Consider the following 21979-nt stretch of genomic DNA (forward strand, 5'->3'; position numbering starts at 1 on the left):
CTGACAGGTTAAAACATATCACCTTATAGGGCTCTGTAATATGACTATATATATATCGTATGGATCTGTCGTTTTATGTTATGTGCTATCTTTTTAGTTATGTCACAGCATTGTTCATGTGAATACTTCTTCATAAATTACATAAGTACAATCTTACACACCATTACAGGTATACAGAAACATAATTAACAGCATTGTGAGGAATTTGCAGTCTTGAAAGTACAATGTGTACATTTTTGTATTTTATTTAGGAGTATTTAAAAAAAAAAAAAAAAAAAAAAAAAAAAATATATATATATATATATATATATATATATATATATATATATATATATATATATATATATATATATATATATATTGAGCATTTAATCGTTAGTTTTGGAAAAGGGGGTTCTATTTTATTAATAGTTATTATATATTACTTGATTTTTAAGAAAACTATTTCCCTGAGGATCAAAAAAGTAAGAAATATGATCTCATGTTGAAGAGAGTATACAGTGTTCAGCATACGTAAATGAGTATATCCTATTTTGAAAATATCCATTTCTAAATACTTTTGTAGGTAATAAATTTTGAAAATGTATGTTTTTATCCATTTCTAAGTGAATATAGATCTTATATTTTGGTGTATTTGAACAAAACAGGTTAAACATCAATTTATAAAAAATAGTATTTTTGTCACCAAACATCTTTAGAAGTAGAAAGATAATAAATTTGAAGTCAAGTGAAATATTGCAAAATAAAATACAATTTCAAAATGTAAACATTTTATATATATATATATATATATATATATATATATATATATATATATATATATATATATATATATATATATACATAAGCATGTAGAAATCCACTCTGTTTACAATTCACCACAAAAGTGGTCCAGTTGACCACCCAATTTTTAGTTTTGTTAGATTAGCTCCAGAGTTTTTCTTCAGTACTGACTAAAATAGAAAATATTGTATATGCATAAATATAATAATAAAATGAAAGGATCCTATTAAAATATTAATTTACAAAGATAGATTTGTGAGGTTTTTTTGTGTACATCATGTATATATGTTAACATGCACCAAAACACTAGCAAACAACACAGCAATTATACAGCACCATCTAAAAAAAAATCTCAGCCAGACTAATGATATAAGAAACAAAATAGAATAGCATGGAGAAAAATGATTATAGGAAAAGTATACTTCATAAACGTGATGCTGAATAAGAAACTTAAACTAATAAGCGATTACACTTACAGCAGTGGTACTATATTGTGATATATACTGTCTCATTATCAGGAGGACATGAGTTGACTCATATTTTTGTATGATGTTTTTGTCATATCACACATCCCTATCGCCTTATATGTCTAAAACTGTGTATTTGGTCCTGAATAAGCAAACTTTGTAATAGGTTTGGACTGCGTCGGACACAAGATACCTTTAATAGCTTAATGGACTGCATGGGTCAGACAGAAATAGATGGTTACTATTGCGATTTTCAGGCTCTTGGTTTTTCTATTGACCTCGGCTGTTTGCTCAGTGTTACATATTTCAGGTGAAACACAGTCACACCAAATGCTTTGTCAATTACATTTTCTTGCACTGCATTATGTGCAATTTAAAACCAGCTTGTGTGTCTAGTGACTTGCGGTTTTAGGGCAGATGTCGCATTCGTCATCAAGGTAGCGGTGTGTCATCATCATCTAAAAGCTTTTACATCATAATTGTCTGCATGATATTTTTGCAAAAGGAGTCACTTTAAAGCAGCACATGTTTTTGAGCTGTAACATAATGAAGATTAAAAAGGCTGCATCATTATTTAAAGCCGCCGGTGTTTGCATCAGCCGTGGTTTAATGTCCTGGTGCTGGTGATTCCTCTCTGGTAACAGTCCTTCTCGTCCACTGCTTCTCCTTAATCACCTCCTTGCTTATAGAGCAGTGTGTTCTGGGAAGCCAAAGGCTTGTTTAGATTGTGGAGATAATGATCGTGTTTACCAGAGGCCTGCGTCGCTGGACATAAACACACACACACACACAACTGCGCATTTGCTTGAAGAAGTGGAGGACTCTTTGAAAAGACCTTTTTTACGTCATTTTCAGTTTCTAGACAACACGCACTACAATTCTGCTTTTTAAAAGAGCTGCTTCTACCTGATCTGACGTCTGAAGTCTCAGTTTTTTGTCTTGCACTTGTTCTGAGCAGTGTGCATGTTTTACTCTGCAATGTTTGATTAAAATGCAATTACTGTAACTACTAGGGCTGCACAATATATGGCTTCAGCATCGATATCGCAATGTGGGCATCCGCAATAGTCATATCGCATAGATATACAATGTTGAGTTTGAATTTTAGTTGAGTTGAAGCTGAAGAATTGTATTTAATAACTGTATTTGTACGGGTTTTATATGATTTGTTAGGGCTGGGCGATTTGGCCTAAAATCTAAATCTCGATTAATTGAACATTTTAGCTTGATTATGACTAATGAATGATTATTTTATTTATAATTCACTGGTTAGTTTTGTACAGTAAATGTGCTCCCATATTACAAGTGAGAGATCTTTTAATGAAGGGTGCATTACTTGATTTTGAAATAACTGAAGGAAACACACACTACTATCTATGATTATTTATTGAACATCAACGCTGAACAACTGAAATTATTACACACATTGACTAAAATGCGGCTCTCCGTGCTGCCTATCCTCGTCACCGCTACCAAACTGAACAGCTTCTGAAAGCTTGTGCTACATGTCGTTGTGAGTTGTAGTTACATTTTTTGAGAGGTGTGCGGGTATGCAAAGTATTCGCCGGACCGTTCGTGTGCGCTTGGCTGGAGTATAATGTCAAAATAATATAATAAGTATAAATCATTATATAATAAGTATAAATTAGTTTTGACAAAGTGGGGTCATGTGACTCCAGACATGGAAGAGAAAAGGAATTAAAAAAATGTACCTGGAAAAATTAGAATGATTATGGGCTCTGAATGTTAAAGAAAAATCCTACTTAAAATTTTTGTCTTGTTTCTACTAGTCCAAATATCTACATTTGAAAGTCAAAAACTGATTATTTCACATACCCACTGCCAGGTTAATTAGCTTGTTTTTAGGTAAATCTTCTGACTGTAAAAACAAAACAATATTTTTTACTTGCTATAATTATTTTTGGTTGATATTTTGACGTTAAACAAGACAAAGTAAGAAAAGCGTTTTCTTTTCTATTGTGGATATTCAATTTTTGTACCTGCATACTGTTAGACTCTCCAAAAAACTATTAAAAAGTGCTGTTCAAACTTCAATATCTCAATATTTCTATTATATTCATATCTCACAGAAAAATAAAATATCACAGATATGTGCAGCTCTAGAAACTACCAGTGAAAAACATCAGACTTTGCTTAGTGATGCATGTTGGATTTATCCTGTCATTAAGACTAGTTTTCACTGTAATAAATGCGTGCATACATGCATACTGTATATGCATGCAGTTGAAGGAAAATTGATTAGCTGTGACCTGTGAAATTTCTGTTCTCTTAGTGCTATTTTGAACAAAACGTTTTGTTTTCAACACCTTTATAAACATAATAGTTTTAATAATTAATTTCTGATTACTAATTTATTTTCCTTGCTATGATGGCAGTGCATAATATTTTATTAGTAATTTTGCAGGATGTGAGCATAAAGTGCATTTTAAGGGCTTAATTAATTAAATTGGCTAGTCATTGTACTGTACAACAGTGGTCTATTCTGTAGCCAATTAAAAATATATATTATTAAGGGGCTAATTATACAATTAATACAATTTTGTACAATTTTATTTTGTCTAGCCAAACTGAAAGAAGATTTCTCCAGAAGAGAAATATCATAGGTAATGCTGTGAAAAATGTTCTTGCTCCGTCAAACGGAACTGTCATAATTTCATAATTCACTTCATAATTTTATATTCAAAATATATAAACTAATGTTTTGTTATATTGGTCTAATCAGCCGTCGGGAACCTTTGTATGAATGTGTGTCGCCAGTAGCATATATATTTACTTATTCTTTTTATTTACTTCAACTTAGTCAGTTGGCATTTCCAGGTGTTTGGTTTTCCCCACCGTCCAAAGACAGGCTCTATAAGTGAACTGAATAAATTAAATAGTCCGTAGTGTATTAGTGTGAATGAGTGTGTATGGGTGTTTCCCAGTACTGGGTTGCAGCTGGAAGGGTATCCGCTGTGTAAGACAAATGCTAGATAAGTTAGTGGTTCATTCCGCTGTGGCAACCCCTGATGAATAAAGGGACTAAGCTGAAAGAAATGAAGGATGTCTATTACAGTTGTTCAGCTTACAAGTTTGTTTTCTACATCAGCATTAAACAGTAAAATCCACAAACATTTTAATATCCTATAGAAAATATCCTCCGCCTACTATACTGCATGGCATATTTCTTAGGGAATGGCGTATTTTATAGTCAATGGTATTCTCAGACAAACAAATGTAGAACGAGGTTCATTTTTTTATTTTCCATCAGCAGTTGTCTGTGGCGTTTCCTTTCAATAGTAGTTCCAGTAAAATTTCTAAGACTAGTTTAGTAAGCTAGTTTCTTCATCCTTAAGCTCCCTTGCTGGCGTCAGCTAAAAGGACGGTCGTTTTAGATTACAAAGTCTAACACTTGTTTTCTTTGCAATAATATCTACAGATGAATTCTACACAATCAGGGATATGTTAGAGAAATAGGCCCGCAGCACTGACTTCATGTAGGTGGATGGTTTAGCAGGATATTTTGACACGCTGCTCAGTCTTGACTCCATGCACTGCTCGTGTGGGTGTTTTAGGAGAGAATTTTGTGAGTGTGTGTGTTCAAAAGATTGTGGCAGTGACCCAGTTATACTCATGGCCCCTGTGCATTGACAGCAATTACCCTCTTTAGGGCTCGCCAGGGTGACCTAGGGAGTCTAAGAGAGACTACGGAAGAGACGTTTTCCCTTCAAAACCAAGAAGTAGCATGTTTGTCAGTTTTGGCTCCCTCGCTGTTCTTTTATGGACCTATTTGTTTTGTTTTTTCTTTTCACATGGAGTAAATTCATAGCAACGGAGAGCATATGATTTGGTGGTAATTGTCACGTCAGCTATAATGGAGCTTGTGTGATTTTTGAGTGACTGGCATATTGTTCAAGCAAGATGACATGATGTTTGGGTTTATTTTGTTTTTTACTTGAACTTTTGCAGTGCTTAAAATCCAGCAGGTAAATTGCTGATTTTCTAACATTTGTGAAGGAGAAAAGGAAAAGGATTAGCTAAATAACGTGCTGCTTATTAAAATGCTAAATATCAAATTAGGCTAAAACAGTGGCTGGCTTTTAAAATCTGCTATACTGAATTGCGATTTGATCTTCCTAATTTGTCGTAAAGTACACATGAAATCAAAACTAACCATATTGATTTTGTTAGCTCACATTGCTTGTTTTTCTGAATAAAACGCCTACTTTACTACATCCAATCAGCTCACAGTACAAAAAAACAAGCCTCGCCCACTGTTTTCTCATTTAATATTCAGTTCCTTTAGGAACTGCATCACAATACAAAAATAAAATAGGCGAGCTTCTTATTCATGTGGACTTTAAAGTCTTAAATTGTCCTAAATTTCAAAAACTACATTTTCAATTCCCTGAAATATCGATTTCTAGAACTTGAATTTTTTTAAACAGGTCTTAATTGTCCTACTGTATGTCTATGTAAAGCTGCCCATCCTATCATCAACAATCCATCTAAATAAAACTTAACCCCATTAACAAAACTATTCATAACTCTATTTACCAATATGCAATATTCTACCTTACAATACCATTTGTAATTCAGTTTAGTTCATCTTTATTTCTATAATGCTTTCACAAATTGTGTCAAAGCAGCTTAACATAGAAGTTCTAGTAAATTGTCAGTCAAGTTTCCCATGCGTTTATAGAGTTTATGTGGTAAGGGCACCGACCTGGACCGACTGTTGTACATTTTGTTTATTGAAAATTTTAAGGTTTGTCAGTTGTATTATTATTATTATTATTATTATTATTATTATTATTTTGTATTTAAAGAAAGGTTATATTAAAAATTGTATGTATACAACTAGGGCTTGCTTGTTTTGACACATTTAAAATACATACAGTTGGAATCAGAATTCTTAAACCCCCTTTAATTTTTTTTTTCTTTTAAACATTTCCCAAATGATGTTTAACAGAGCAAGGAATTTTTCACAGTATGTCTGATAATATGTTTTTCTTCTGAAGAAAGTCTTGTTTGTTTTATTTTGGCTAGAATAAAAGCATTTTTTTTTTTTTAACATTTTAAGGTCAAAATTATTAGCCCCTTTAAGCTATATTTTTTTTATCGACAGTGTACAGAACAAACCCTCGTTATACAATAACTTTCCTAATTACCCTAATCTGCCTAGTTAACCTAATTACCCTAGTTAAGCCTTTAAATGTCAATTTAAGCTTTTATGGAAGTGTCTTGAAAAATATAAAGTCAGATATTATTTTCTTCTTTTTTTTGGCAAAGATAAAATAAATCAGATATTAGAAATGAGTTAATAAAACTATTACGTTTAGAAATGTGTTGAAAAAAGCTTCACTCTGTTAAACAGAAATTAGAAAAAAATAAAATAAACAGCGGGCTAATAATTCAGGGGGTTTATTAATTCTGACTTCAACTGTAAGTATTTATAATTTATTTTATTGGGCCAGTACAAATATTTAGCGTTTAGTCTTGTGTTCTGTAAGTCAGAGTTTTAATTTATAATAACCCTAAAAAGTCTGGTCTTTTTTGCATTTATTTGCTTGCTGAATTGCAGCTCATTGCGGTAATTGATGATTAACAATTTTACTGTACTGAAAAAAATTCTGGCAATAAATGAGGTTAAGTTTTATTTTAATGTATTTAGTTACATCGCTTTGTTTATACACATTTGATCTTAATATTTTTAGTCAGTTTGACTGATGTTATTTGAGATTATCAAAAAAGTTTATTTGATTCAACTAAAACATTTCAGGCATTCAGGCATTTTTTTTTTCCTTTTTTTCTTTGGAACAGCATGAGCTCTAAAAATAAAGCACTAAAAATGAACTGGCAGCTTATTAGTTTTTCGACCATGTCCAAATCAGTCTGTGTGTGTATATATATATAGGAGGAGAAGCACTTTATCAGCATCTAGACCAGCAGCCTGTAAGTACATTTAAGATTTGTTTCAGTTGTTGTGTATGGTTTGAGGACTTGTTTCCAGCTGTTTGTGTAAAGTTGTAGGACATTTAAACTTGCTTTCAGTTGTGTATAATACTAGAAGTTGTTTAGCCACTGTTTCCTTGGTTACTATAAGAGCTTGTGTAGCGAACGCAAACGCGGTTTCGCGTCGTCCGCCTCAGTTTCGGCCCTTGTTTTGACTCGGGAGGCGTGTCCAAACGCCAGGTAACCACTATATAGCGAGCACGCTAGCATTAGTCGGCAGGAGAAGCACTTTATCAGCATCTAGACCAGCAGCCTGTAAGTACATTTAAGATTTGTTTCAGTTGTTGTGTATGGTTTGAGGACTTGTTTCCAGCTGTTTGTGTAAAGTTGTAGGACATTTAAACTTGCTTTCAGTTGTGTATAATACTAGAAGTTGTTTAGCCACTGTTTCCTTGGTTACTATAAGAGCTTGTGTAGCGAACGCAAACGCGGTTTCGCGTCGTCCGCCTCAGTTTCGGCCCTTGTTTTGACTCTCGAGGCGTGTCCAGCTGAATTCAATCAGCTAGTGCTTTGGGGTTATATAAACAACTAGTTCACCGCGGCAGCGGTCGCGGCAGCCTCGTGTGAAGACCGCCTCGTGTGAAGACCGACGAGGGTAAAGACCATCGACTCTACCTGCGCGACTCCACCGAGCAAAGACACCGACAAAGCACTTGAGTACTTTACTGTATTGTTTTACTTTACACTTATTTTTTGTTGTCAGTGCACTTTTATTATGTGTTTTCTAATTCCTGTTGTTACTAACACTCGCAAAACACGGGAGGTGCGCTGCAGGCGTAATCCTCACAACCTTCGTTCAATACATGTATCTACTATTTCACAACTCTCTCTCTCCGTGGGCCTCTGGAATTGTCAATCAGCTGTTAACAAGGCTGATTTTATTACCTCCATAGCTACATATTCTGACTATAATCTCATGGCTCTAACTGAGACCTGGTTGAGGCCGGAGGACACTGCTACACATGCTACTCTTTCTGCTAATTTCTCTTTTTCCCACACTCCTCGTCAGACAGGGAGAGGGGGTGGGACTGGACTACTAATTTCCAAAGAATGGAAATTTACTCTGATACCGTCCCTGCCAACAATCAGCTCCTTTGAATTCCATGCAGTCACCATTATCCACCCCTTCTACATAAATGTGGTTGTCATCTACCGCCCACCAGGTAAATTAGATCACTTCCTAGATGAACTGGATGTTCTTCTCTCATCTTTTTCTAATTTTGCCACTCCCTTATTGGTGCTAGGTGACTTCAACATTTACGTTGACAAACCGCAAGCTGCAGACTTTCAGACTTTGCTTGCCTCTTTTGACCTAAAAAGAGCACCTACTTCTGCTACCCACAAATCAGGTAATCAGCTAGACCTTATTTACACACGACACTGCTTCACTGATCAAACAATAGTAACTCCACTACAAATATCTGATCATTTCCTTCTGTCTCTCAACATCCACATTACTCCTGAGCCGCCACACACTCCTACACTGGTTACCTTTCGCAGAAACCTACGATCTCTCTCACCCAATAGACTATCCACCATTGTTTCAGACTCTCTTCCTCCATCTCGCAAACTCACTGCACTTGATTCGAACAGTGCCACTAATACACTCTGCTCCACACTAGCATCATGTCTAGACCGATTATGTCCTCTTGCATCCAGGCCAGCCCGTGCCAGTCCTCCTGCACCCTGGCTCTCGGATGCTCTCCGTGAACATCGCTCAAAACTTCGGGCTGCGGAGAGAATTTGGCGGAAAACTAAAAATCCTGCACATCTCTTAACATACCAAACTCTTCTGTCCTCTTTCTCAGCTGAGGTTACTTCTGCAAAGCAGACGTATTACCGTCTGAAAATCAACAATGCCACTAATCCTCGCCTACTTTTTAAAACATTTTCCTCCCTCCTCTATCCTCCTCCTCCACCCACATCCTCCACACTTACTACTGATGACTTTGCTACATTCTTCTGCACCAAAACTGCAAAAATCAGTGCTCAATTTGCTGCACCTACAACAAACACGCAAGATACAACACCAACACCACACACACTCACCTCTTTTTCTCAGCTCTCTGAGTCTGAGGTGTCCAAACTTGTGCTATCTAGCCATGCTACCACCTGTCCACTCGATCCCATTCCCTCTCATCTCTTGCAAGCCATCTCTCCTGCAGTCATACCAACACTGACTCACATAATTAACACATCTCTTGACTCTGGTTTATTCCCCACTACATTTAAGCAGGCTAGGGTAACCCCACTGCTAAAGAAACCCAACCTGGACCATACGCTACTTGAAAACTACAGACCAGTATCCCTGCTTCCATTCATGGCCAAGATTCTGGAGAAAGTAGTGTTCAATCAAGTCCTGGACTTTCTTACTCAAAACAATCTCATGGACAACAAGCAATCCGGCTTTAAGAAAGGCCACTCAACTGAGACTGCCCTCCTCTCGGTCGTGGAGGATCTCAGACTGGCTAAAGCAGACTCTAAATCATCAGTCCTCATTTTGCTGGACTTGTCAGCTGCTTTTGACACTGTCAACCACCAGATCCTGCTATCTACGCTTGAGTCACTGGGCGTTGCGGGCACTGTTATACAATGGTTCAGATCTTACCTCTCTGACAGGTCATTCAGGGTGTCTTGGAGGGGAGAGGTGTCCAACCTACAGCATCTAAACACTGGGGTACCTCAAGGCTCTGTTCTTGGGCCACTTCTCTTCTCCATCTACACATCATCTCTAGGACCAGTCATCCAGAGACATGGATTCTCCTACCACTGCTATGCTGATGATACCCAGCTATACCTCTCTTTTCATCCTGATGATCCCTCGGTTCCAGCTCGTATCTCAGCCTGCCTGTTGGATATTTCACACTGGATGAAAGATCATCATCTTCAGCTGAACCTCGCAAAAACGGAAATGCTTGTAGTTTCTGCCAACCCGACTCTACACCATAACTTTTCAATCCAGATGGATGGGGCAACCATTACTGCATCCAAAATGGTGAAAAGCCTTGGAGTAACGATTGATGACCAACTAAACTTCTCTGACCACATTTCTAGAACTGCTCGATCGTGCAGATTTGCACTCTATAACATCAGAAAGATCCGACCCTTCTTATCTGAACATGCAGCTCAACTCCTTGTTCAAGCTCTTGTTCTCTCCAAACTGGATTACTGCAACTCTCTACTAGCTGGGCTTCCAGCTAACTCTATCAAGCCTCTTCAACTGCTCCAGAATGCAGCAGCACGAGTTGTCTTCAATGAACCTAAACGAGCACATGTCACTCCGCTGCTAGTCCGTTTGCACTGGCTGCCAGTTGCTGCTCGCATCAAATTCAAAACTCTGATGTTTGCCTACAAAGTGACTTCTGGCCTAGCACCTTCTTATCTGCACTCACTTCTGCAGATCTACGTGCCCTCCAGAAACTTGCGTTCTGTGAATGAACGTCGCCTCGTGGTTCCATCCCAAAGAGGAAAAAAATCACTTTCGCGAACGCTCACGCTCAATCTGCCCAGTTGGTGGAATGAACTCCCTAACTGCATCAGAACAGCAGAGTCACTCGCTATTTTCAAGAAACGACTAAAAACTCAACTATTTAGTCTCCACTTCACTTCCTAATCTGCAATTGCCTATTTGAATATCACACTAACTGTACAAAAAAAAAAAAAAAAAAAAAAAAAAAAAAAAAAAAAAAAAAAAAAAAATTACTAACACTTCCCTTCTTAGACTTTACAGACCTGAAACTTGCCTTTAGTACTTATTCATTGTTGCTCTTAGTGGTGTAAATTGCTTCCTTGTCCTCATTTGTAAGTCGCTTTGGATAAAAGCGTCTGCTAAATGACTAAATGTAAATGTAAATATATATATGTGTGTATGTGTATATATATATATATATATATATATATATATATATATATATATTAACAAATACAAAAATTAGTCCACGTTAACATATAATGCAGTTTGACAGAGTAAATACATTAATCAAACAATTTCTTCTTAACTTCAGATTAACCTAAAAGTAAATTAACATATTTTATTATTTTAACATTTATCTTTTCTAGCCACCTTTTCACTAGCTATGTTTCCATCCACCAAAAAAAAACGGTTGATGGAAATGCCAAGATGTGCATAAATCTTTGAAAATGCGCATAACTGAGTAGGATAAACTTTTTATTTGATTACGATGGAAACACTTTTACCAAACAAATTCCAGTATGTGCTTTTGAAAAGTCATGTGATTGTTATAAGAGATCATTCATTCATTCATTTTCTTTTTAGCTTAGTCCCTTATATTTGGCGCCAGTTAATCAGGAAGTGACGATTTTGTTCACTTTGACTCGTTGGATGGAATCTAATTTATTCACACGTCTTTAATGCGATAATTCTGTTATGCACATAAATTTAATTTGCATCTTTGGATGGAAACAAAGCTACTGACAAGTGTGTTTATTTTCAATGACATTTTAGTTCTATGCTTTTATGCAAAGTCTAAATGTTAAACTAGCCTAAAGGTACTTTGTAAACTCTGCTATTACTATTGGATTTTTTTTGTCTTTAATTTCATGCCTTTTTTTTTTTATTTCTTCTCTCTCGTTCTTTTTCTCTTCGTCTCTTCTTTGTGATTGAAATGGCTGTTCACCTTCATTACCCCTCCCCCACACATCCACCTTCCACCTGAAATTGGTTGTTGCCTTTTTTTTCTTTTTCTATTTAACCTGATCTAACAGAAATAACCGAGCGCGGCCCGGCAGCTCCGGTGCCTTTATTTCTGCAGGCCTCTTTAATAAGAGCGTAATTGATCTTTGGCTTGGTTGCCCTGCTCTTTAATGTGCACATGTCCAGGCCTGAACAGATGCCAGCCTAAAAATACTCTGCCATTCAATACAGATTAGATTGATCATGAAGATGCGGAAAAAACCCAAACATTATAGTACCATTGGTGGTGTGTTGGATAGTTTACCCGTGGTGAAACATTGACAAGCAAAGGAAATCTATATTTTGTGGGATTTTAATAATTAATGACATTTTTTCTTAGTGTGTGTGTTTGTGCTGGTGTATTCACTTGTTTAGGACTGTCAGTGATAAATATCACACACAATAAACACTAGTAGTAGGGCTGCACTATATTTCATTTCAGCATCGAGATCGCAATGTGCACATCCGCAATAGTCACATTACAGGATCTCCAATGTAGAATTAAAATTGTAGTTGAATAGGAGTTAAACACACACATGATTGTGGAGTAATTGCAAGGTTTAACCATAAAGTTACAAAACAATTGTATAATTTGCATGTTGTGTTTTAAGGTCTGTGACTGTGTAAATGTTTCAAGCTAGATTTAAAGCATAGGGCTGGGAGATATTGCAAAAAATTATCACTATAGTTTTTCATATCATCTGATTTTGATAATTATTTAATATTTTTTAACAACCCATTTAGGAATATTATAGGTATATTTTAACCACTTTATTTTAGTTTATCTACTTTACTAAGGCAAATAGTTTTAATAGTCAAAAAATATTTAAAACAAATGATCTGACCACTTCAAAATAAAAAAATAAAAAAAAACAGGTGTTAAAGACGATCTTAAACTTGCAATGGTAAAGGTAGATCAACATCTAAGATCAAGATGTCAATAATAATGATACAGTAAACCTCAAACTCCATCAATGACACATCAATTCTTAGCTTTCAAGTAAAGGAACCAGCCATCATTATTCAAATACATACTGCAACATTACAAATTGTGAAGTTGAATGACTACATTGCCACTATGCTCTTATGTTTAATCTTAAAGAATTTTTAAAAATCCTAGGAGCTTTTGGCTGGGATGCACAAGAAAAGAAACCAAAAAGCCACACTGGCAACATTCTTACATCCTTTTTTATTTGCAATCTCCTCACTATACGGCACTCATTTTCGCATGTGTTCTTATTCTGACCTGAAGTGACAAGCGCATGTGAGTGTATTCCTTGAGCATTTGCAATGGACTTTACGCTCGTGCTCCCCTGGCGCCTCTTGTAACTAGGCGACCATCAACCGCTTTCTCAGAGGATGACAAACCAACAAATCATTGCTGCAGTTCCGATGCAAGTTTATGGAGAAAAATAAAAGCACTGCGGTGTTTGGATGTGCTATGTTTGTGGTAATGTAATGCTATGTTTGTATTCCATACAAAGTGTGAAGCAGATTGGTTAGTTCTACTTAGCGCTCTGGTTAGCGCTCCCAGCATTCGAAAAAAAATTTCTGATGTTTTTTTAACTAGGTGCGGCTGGAAAATGCTTGCGTCGCACTCCCATATGCACCCCGCGCGCCTCTATTGGAAATGACAAACTTACACCCTAAGTTTATAGGCAATGCTTCCAAGGTGCCAAGCCACATTTTGATAAAACTATATCACACATATAGTTTTATCAAACTATATGCAGAATTTTTATTCAATCAGTATTGACAATAGTGTTCTTTCAATTAATATCGATACCGATTTTTATCGCCCAGCCCTATTAGAGCATTCAGGCAAAGGAAATCAAAATTTTAGTAACTTCAATAAAGATTCATTATATTTATGTACAGTATACAAGCAATGATGATTGTACAGCGTTATTTGTTTTAAATGTAATTATTCTGTTTGTGTACCTGAATACTGTTAGACTGCTAGAAAAAAAAACATCAAGCATTTAATTTCTTACATTACTCTTATCATTTTCTCAGAGATGGGTTCCAACTGGAATGGCATCCGCTGCGTAAAAAACTTGCTGGATATGTTGGCAGTTCATTCCGCTGTGGCGACCTCGGATTAATAAAGGGGCTAAGCCGACAAGAGAATGAATGAATGAATAGTCTTATCATGTGGTTGATTTATTACATATTATGCAGATGTTCTCTACTACAAAATAATCCTATTATCATCCAAAATGATTCTTAAAATAATAATTCTTTTCAAATAGAGCAATTTATTTAATCTGTTGAAATTATACTCAATACCGCAATATGTATTGCAGAAAAATAAAATATTGCAATGCCAGTTTTTTCAGCCTTAACTAGTAGTAAGTCATTGTTTTAACAAGTGGTTCATTTGATTTGTTCAAAACAGCCGATTCATTTGGAAATTAAGAAATGTAATTTTAAATTAATCATTGATTGGTCTAGGAATTTAAAGGCACAATATACAATATTTTTTTCATTAAAATATCCAAAAACCACTAAAACAGTGTTTTATATTTTGCTGACTTATGTGCTTAAATTAGCTCTGATGTTTCGAAGTTAAGATCAAATGAACTAAGCAGTTTTAACTAGTGAGACTGAGCATGTGCTGTTTGGTCGTATTAGTAACATCATAGGGTTGGGCGATATGGCAATCTCGATAATTATTTTGAACGATAACTCTATATATTTCTATGTAAGTTGCTAATTCTCCCAGATTACCCCAACAATGACTGAAGCCAGAAAAATTAGAGCATCCATTAAATGACAAAACATTTTCGGCCAATAAATTTACGGTGGCCGAAAATTCAGCACATCAACACACTTTTAGATTCCCATTGTTGCACATTTCCTCCGCTGTGTGATTGGCTCCAGAGCTTATCATTGTTATTGACATCAAATTTATCGCGATTTGATACAATATCGTTTATCAGCCCAGCCCTATCATACACCCTCGATTCAACCCTCAAAATAATATTTTATTTGCACAAACATTTATAAAATATTATACATTATACTGGTTTGTCAATGAATATATAATTATCAACAATAGTTTGGCCTAGATGTTTAGCATGTTAGCTATGGGAAAAAGCCTATATATATAGGTACAGTGGACCCTCGCTATAACACGGTTCACCTTTCACAGTCTCGCAGTTTCGTGGATTTTTTCGGTTCAATTTGACATGCTTGTTTTTATTTACTTATTTTTTTTACAGAGCATTGTGTTCTGCGTTCTGATTGGCTGGAGACCCTTGTCAATCAATCTCGTCTGTATGTTTTTTTGGGGTGACAACTTCATTCTTTTATGTTCAATCCACTTAAATTTGTTAAATCAATTAAGTTAACTTTTGAGTTAGAACAACATTAAGCAATTATGTGGAACACAGCATTTTTACGCTATATTAATATATGTGTGTACACACACACACACACATTTTTATAATATATATTTATTTTTATTTATTTATTTTATTTTATTTTTTTACTTGACACTAAAACAGCTTCATGGAAAACCAAAGTATATTTGATTCGTTCTTCCTACAAATTCTTATGCTTCTCTACCAGTACCCAAGTGCGTTATGAGGGTTAATTATCCCTCTCTTCTCCCCTCTCTCTCTCTATTTTTTTCTTGTGTGCCTCTCATCTCTTCCTTTAAGCCCTGTTAATTTCTCAACCTTTGAATAATTAAAACGCTCATAAAAGTGCGAAGCGTTTAAGAATTTCAACTCGACGCTCATTTCATCCCAGCCACAGGGAAGAAGAGAAGCTTCATATCGAATTAAACGGCTGCAGCGTGCTTTCCTAGCACACAAACAACAGCGCAGAAAGACTTTAGCATCCGCTTTGAATTCATTTGTTTGAATTACGCCATTTGTTGTTGAAAAAGATTTGCACATAAAGCCTGTTTCTCTTTACTCTTTTTGCTTTTTCCACCCATTGATGAAAGGCTTGTATAAATGTATTTATTTTTATTCCCTGCTCTTCGCTCCATGTTGATGCATTGACATGCTGCGTACAAGCAGGTTTTTATAGCAGCTGTCTTTAGAGATTTATGTTCGAGGACATTTACATTCTCTTTCTGAAGCACATGAGTGACAAACGACAGGAATGGAGTGCTCCGCGTGCGCATCCGTGTGCGGCGTGTGTAATGGAAGTGCATGGGATTGAATATATTGGAACGAGTCGGGCTCTGCGTGGACTGTAATGGCAGTAAGCACTCTGGCTGGCCACCGTTATGCAGATGTCCTGCAGAATTAAATAGGAACTTGGTCTTGTTTGGCGGTTTCTACTCAATTCTTTTTTTTTTTTTTCTATCCAGGGGGATCTGTGTGTGTGTGTGTGTGTGTGTGTGTGTGTGTGTGTGTGTGTGTGTGTGTGTGTGTGTGTGTGTGTGTGTGTGTGTGTGTGTGTGTGTGTGTGTAGTGGGTCGCACAGGACTTTTCGAAGCCTTTGAAATGAGAGAACCCTTGATTAAACTCACACAGCTTCTGTCCGCCGAGCCACTGCACAAGGTCATGTGGGTCAAGTGACAATTGACATTGGGCAGGTCTGGGACTCGTGTGTTTGAAGTTTTTTTTTTTTTTTTTTTTATACATTTAGCGCAGGCGACCATGCACTTCCTTTTCAGAAAGACTGAGAGAGAGAGGTGAAGGTCCTGTTACCATTTACTTTTGTTGCTGATAAACAGCTTTTGACTTGCTTAGGTCTGAATTGGTGACTTGAGCCTTTTGCTTCGCCTTAAATGTCACTGGGGAGAATATTGGATGCATTATTATGTTATCTTTAGTTAATCTCTGTTAGATTGAAGGTATTCGTTTAATAACAGCCAGTTCAGGATTACATTTTTCATTTAATGTCCACTTAAGTTGCTGGAGTATATTTTTTTAGTTTTTTCACACCATAAAAAACAGCTTTACTAAAAAATAGTGAGTAAATCTATTGTAGTTTAGAAGTGTTAAAGAAACACTCTGCTTTAATGGAAATAGACGTATTTTACAAGTCCCCTGCATTAAACAGTTGAGTTTTACCATTTTTTCAAATTTGTTCAGGTGATCTCTGCGTCTAGTGGCAATATTTTAGCTTAGCTTAGCATGCATCATTGAATCGGATTAGACCATTAGCATCTCACTCAAATACGAATAAAAAAAGTTTTTGATCATTTTTTTTATTTATATTTAATATATTTTTTTGATTTATAATTTCTGGTAGATTGAAGTTATTTGTTTAATTACAGCCAGTTTGGCATTTGATATCTTTTTGTAAGATTTAGCGTTCATTCACAAACCTAACTTGAGTACAATCATACACTATTTTTCGAGAGCCATTTGGATTTCAGTATGTGACTTTAAATGACGTACGATTTGCATGCATTACTGCCAGGTGTACTAACTAAGAGTACGAAAGTTGTGTTAAATTATTTAAAAAAGAAATAAGTGTAAAAATTAAAGAAAATAATAATAATGACAATTAAAAGACTATTTAAATCCAGGGTGAGAACGTCCTAATGTAATTTTTTCCAAAATAATCTCAAATGATCACCTTCATTATACACATAGGTATTACACAGAATAAAATGTGATTTATATATATATATATATATATATATATATATATATATATATATATATATATATATATATATATATATATGTATATGTATATATATATATATATATGTATATGTATATATATATATATATATATGTGTGTGTGTGTGTGTGTGTGTGTGTATACACACACACACACACACACATATATATATACATATATATACATATATATGTGTGTGTGTGTATATGTATGTATATATATATATATATATATATATATATGTGTGTGTGTGTGTGTGTGTGTGTGTGTGTGTGTGTGTGTGTGTGTGTGTGTGTGTGTGTGTGTACACACACACACACACATTTGCATGTATTTATCTATCAATGGAGCATCTTCTATTTAGTTATAACAAAAAAATCACGCCTTCGATCTGAACTCTATTCAGCCTATATCCTCCATTTTCCCAGGAATATATTTTTCTTTAAGTTGACTACAGAAGTGATTTTTCCATTTTATAAATCTCAATAGTTGCGTCTATCCAATTATTTAAGATTGGTTGCTCTTGCTGTTGCCATTTGCGTGTGATTGCTTTTTTGTTACTGGAAAAGATTAAATTTTTCAGTTCTAATGTACACTTAAGTTGCTTTTTACTGTTTGTCTGCACTAAGCAACTTTACTTAAAAATTGTGAGTAAATCTATTGTAGTTTAGATCTGTTAAAGAAACACTCCACGTTTTTGGAAATAGGCTTATATTTCAAGTCCCATAGCATTTAACAGTTGAGTTTTACCAATTTTTTTAAGTCATTCAGGTGATCTCTGGGTCTAGTGGCAATACTTTTAGCTTAGCTTAGCATACATCATTGAATCGGATTAGACCATTAGCTTCTCACTCAAACGGATAATTTTTTTATTTTTTATTTATCTATTTATGTATGTATTTATTTATTTTTCAATTCTAATGTCCATTAAGTTTTTGTTTTTTTTAGTTTTTCTACTGTAAAAAACAGCTTTACTTAAAAATAGTAAGTGAATCTGTTGTAGTTTGGATCTGTTAAAGAAACTCTCTGCTTTAAAAAAAAAAAAGTTATTAAAGTCATTAAAAAGTCGTTCAGGTGATCTCTGGGTCTAGTGGGAATACATTTAGCTAAGCTTAGCATAGACTATTGAATCAGATAAGACCATTAGCATCTAGTTCAAATTTTAAAAAGAGTTTTTTTGTAGGTCAATATGGCTATGAACTATACTCTCATTCTGGTATAATAATCATGGAACTTTGCTGCCGTACCATGGCTGCAGTATAGGCACAATGAAATTACGTAGTGCTGTCACATATCTGGGGATTATTTTCAGGCCCTGTTGTATATTATTATTGCGCCTGCTGCAGCAGGGGACTTGTAAAATGATCGCTATGTGAAAATTGGTTGAAGTTTAAATGATAAACTCATTTCTGTGATGCAAAGCTGATTTTTTATCAACTTTGATTTATGAATGATCATGTGACACTGAAGACTACAATAAATTAGTCAAATTATGGTGATTTGTTGCTTGAAATTTTTATTGATTAAATAATGTTGATTTAAAACCATTTTTTAAAAATAGAAACACAACCATTTGAAATGCCATTAATGTCTCTTTTTAAAATTATAATGCATGTTTAGTGGTTTTATTTTTCTTAAAAGGTCTCAAACTTTAAAAATTGTAAAAGTGTTGTATATATGTAGTTTTTTTAATATTTGGTACTTCATTCATTCATTCATTCATTCATTCATTCATTTTCTTTTGGCTTGATTTATCATGGGTCACCACAGTGAAATGAACCGCCAACTACACCGGCATATGTTTTACACAGCAGATGCCCTTCAGCCATACATGTGCTACTCAAATAAGTAAATAATTCCAATGCTTTCAATAGTAAGTACGTTAACACTTAGTTGGAAATTTACTGCCACCTTTTTCTAGAAGCAATAATGGAAAATTAGCTTGAAAATACACTTTTTTTTTTTTTGCATCCACACTCATCACACCTAACAACATAATATGATTTGTTGCATTAATACTTCTTATTATTTTATCCTTGTCAGAGATCAATCTTAAAGGACACCTATGATGAAAATCTAATTTTGTTAGCTGTTTAGACAGATTAAAATAAGATCCAAATCCCAGTGATTTTGAGGTCCACTGCAACATAACGTAGGATTGCGGTTTCCCCGCCCACCGATTTGATTGACAGGCGCCGTGTTTCTATAATAACTAATAGAAATAAAAAATAATTTTTTTTTCCAAACAAACTGGGATTAAAATATTTGTTCTAACTCTCTGTGATTTATTTATTTTTTTTGATACGTTTCAAATGTTTTTTTAAAACTGAGCATGTTTGTAATAAAGACTGTGAAATCGGTATGTAATACCTAACCGCTATAATCACAACGAATGCATGGTGTCAGCAAACGCTAACATAGGTGTATGTGTGTGTACTGCAAACGACATTTGTCTGTCTGTGACTCATCATTTTAGAAAAGCTTGAATAAACTCCACCACAAATACATCAAATAAACTTGTTATTTTTGATCCTAGTGCGTCTCTATCACTGACTGCTGTTTATCTGACGTAACTCTTGACGTGATGCAGACACACATGTGGGAACGGTGGGCGAGGAGAAGCAGGTCATTTGCATTTACAGCCACAGGCTGCAAAAACAGCTACATTGTCTTCAGACTCTAAAACGGGCAGATTCTGGAAGCTATAATGAATAATCTGATGGGTATTTTGAGCTGAAACTTTACAGACACATTCTGGAGACACCAAAGGTTTATCTTACATCCTGTAAAAAGGGTAAAATAGCTGCCCTTTAATGCTGTTTATATTTCACTATAAACTGAAAAAAATATACCTTATGGTCTTAAAACGGAAGGGATCATCAGAAGACGTATTTAAACAATGTAATTTTAATCAAAAATACAGATAAAATAGCTTAAAGTACAGCGTCTTTGTACAAGAACACAACCTGTAGAACTAAACAACAGTTTCTGGAAGACCTTCTCATTGAAATGTTTGTTCATGAAGTGTTTCCTCATTTTCCATCATCCTCCATCCTGGTTTTCCAGCTTCCCTCTCTCTCTCTCTTTCTCATTTCGGTGCTCTCCGTGTTACTCTGAAGTTTATTGAATTAGCGCAGACAGCTGAGAAGCACAAGATAAGATAGAAGCACTGTGTCTCTCTGTGTGTCTGAAATGGATTGCACTGCTATGTATGAGCGTAGGTTGTGGACCTGCACAAACGGTTTGATGTTTCTTCACCAATGGCGGTACAAGCCGAGCCGCACAAGTGAAAAAAAACAGTAAATATTTGGCTCCTCTTGATGATTATCATTATAATTTTTATTCTCTGGCCCTGGTTCACGGAGCTTCCTGCCCCTGCTTGTCTTACACACACAACACACACACACACACACACACACACACACACACACACACACACACACACACACACGTGGCCCTGAGTGAAGCAGATAAGCCTGAAAAGTCCATTTCCTGTGCAGATCAGTGCAGTGGCGGCACTATCCGCATCAAAGGCTTGACTGCAGGGCACTCTTTTCACAGCCCTGTGCCCCACATCTACAAAACACGGCCCTCTGAAATATTCATACTGTACACACAGGGCTCAATCTCTCACTCCAGCTCTCTCTCTCTCTCTCTCTCTCTCTCTCTCTCTCTCTCTCTCTCTCTCTCTCTCTCTCTCTCTCTCGGTCAGTTGCACCAAATTCCTACATTTTAAAGAAGGAATCTTTCCACGGCGGCATTGGCGAGAGAGAAATGTGAAATATTTCCTTATAGTCAGCGCCTGAGCCCTGATTTATACTTGTGTGAAGACACTGCACATTGTCTTTTAATGGCTCCTGGATGTATAGCATGCGTACATGCATACAGCATATAAAGTATACATTAGGGCTGGGAGACATGGCAAAAATGCTGTCTCTATAATTATTTTCCGTATTGAACGGTAACACTATATGTAAGATAATGCTTCCAGATTTAAAAAAGTACCCCAACAACGACTGAAGCCACAAAAATTAGAGGGTCTTTAAATGACAAAACATATTTTCAACCGATACATCTTTGTTGGCCAAAAATTCGGTACGTCTCTAATATCAACACACTTTTAGATTCCCATTATTGCACATTTCTGCTGTCTGATTGGCTCTTGGATCAATATAGAGTCAAAAAGGCCAGAGCTTATTGCTAATATAAATTTGATCACAATTCGATATAATATCGCCCAGCCCTTGCATACATGTTAGGGCTGCACGATATTGGAAAAAAACTGACATTGCAATGTTTAGTTATGGGTATAATTTTACATTGATAGGGAGTGCATCTGAATCATAATAAACAAATGACAAGCAAATGACAAGCATAAATAAATAAAACAAAGATACCAAAAAAATAATAAAACTGGGCTTTA

The 21979-nt window shown here is 35.4% G+C and overlaps 2 protein-coding genes and 1 long non-coding RNA gene across 21 annotated transcripts in view; 2 read left to right on the forward strand and 1 right to left on the reverse strand.

Moving 5' to 3' along the window:
- The window catches only part of LOC147843062 (uncharacterized), an 812539-nt gene extending 801628 nt beyond the window's left edge, over nt 1-10911 (reverse strand). The window contains exon 1 of the long non-coding RNA XR_015495488.1: nt 9234-10911. This is a non-coding gene — a long non-coding RNA (uncharacterized LOC147843062). The remainder of the gene's footprint in view (nt 1-9233) is intronic.
- Nucleotides 1-21979, forward strand: part of mpped2a (metallophosphoesterase domain containing 2a) — a 264905-nt gene that overhangs the window by 135412 nt on the left and 107514 nt on the right.
- Nucleotides 7166-10964, forward strand: LOC147843075 (uncharacterized). The gene is made up of 2 exons (XM_087260700.1): nt 7166-8428; nt 8510-10964. The coding sequence occupies exons 1-2, from the start codon at nt 7981-7983 to the stop codon at nt 10876-10878; spliced, it is 2817 nt and encodes a 938-aa protein (XP_087116826.1). The 5' UTR covers nt 7166-7980; the 3' UTR covers nt 10879-10964.

This window comes from Danio rerio, chromosome 7, assembly GCF_052040795.2.
Source record: "Danio rerio strain M-AB ecotype USA chromosome 7, GRCz13ab, whole genome shotgun sequence".
In the NCBI taxonomy this organism is placed as follows: Eukaryota; Metazoa; Chordata; class Actinopteri; order Cypriniformes; family Danionidae; genus Danio; species Danio rerio.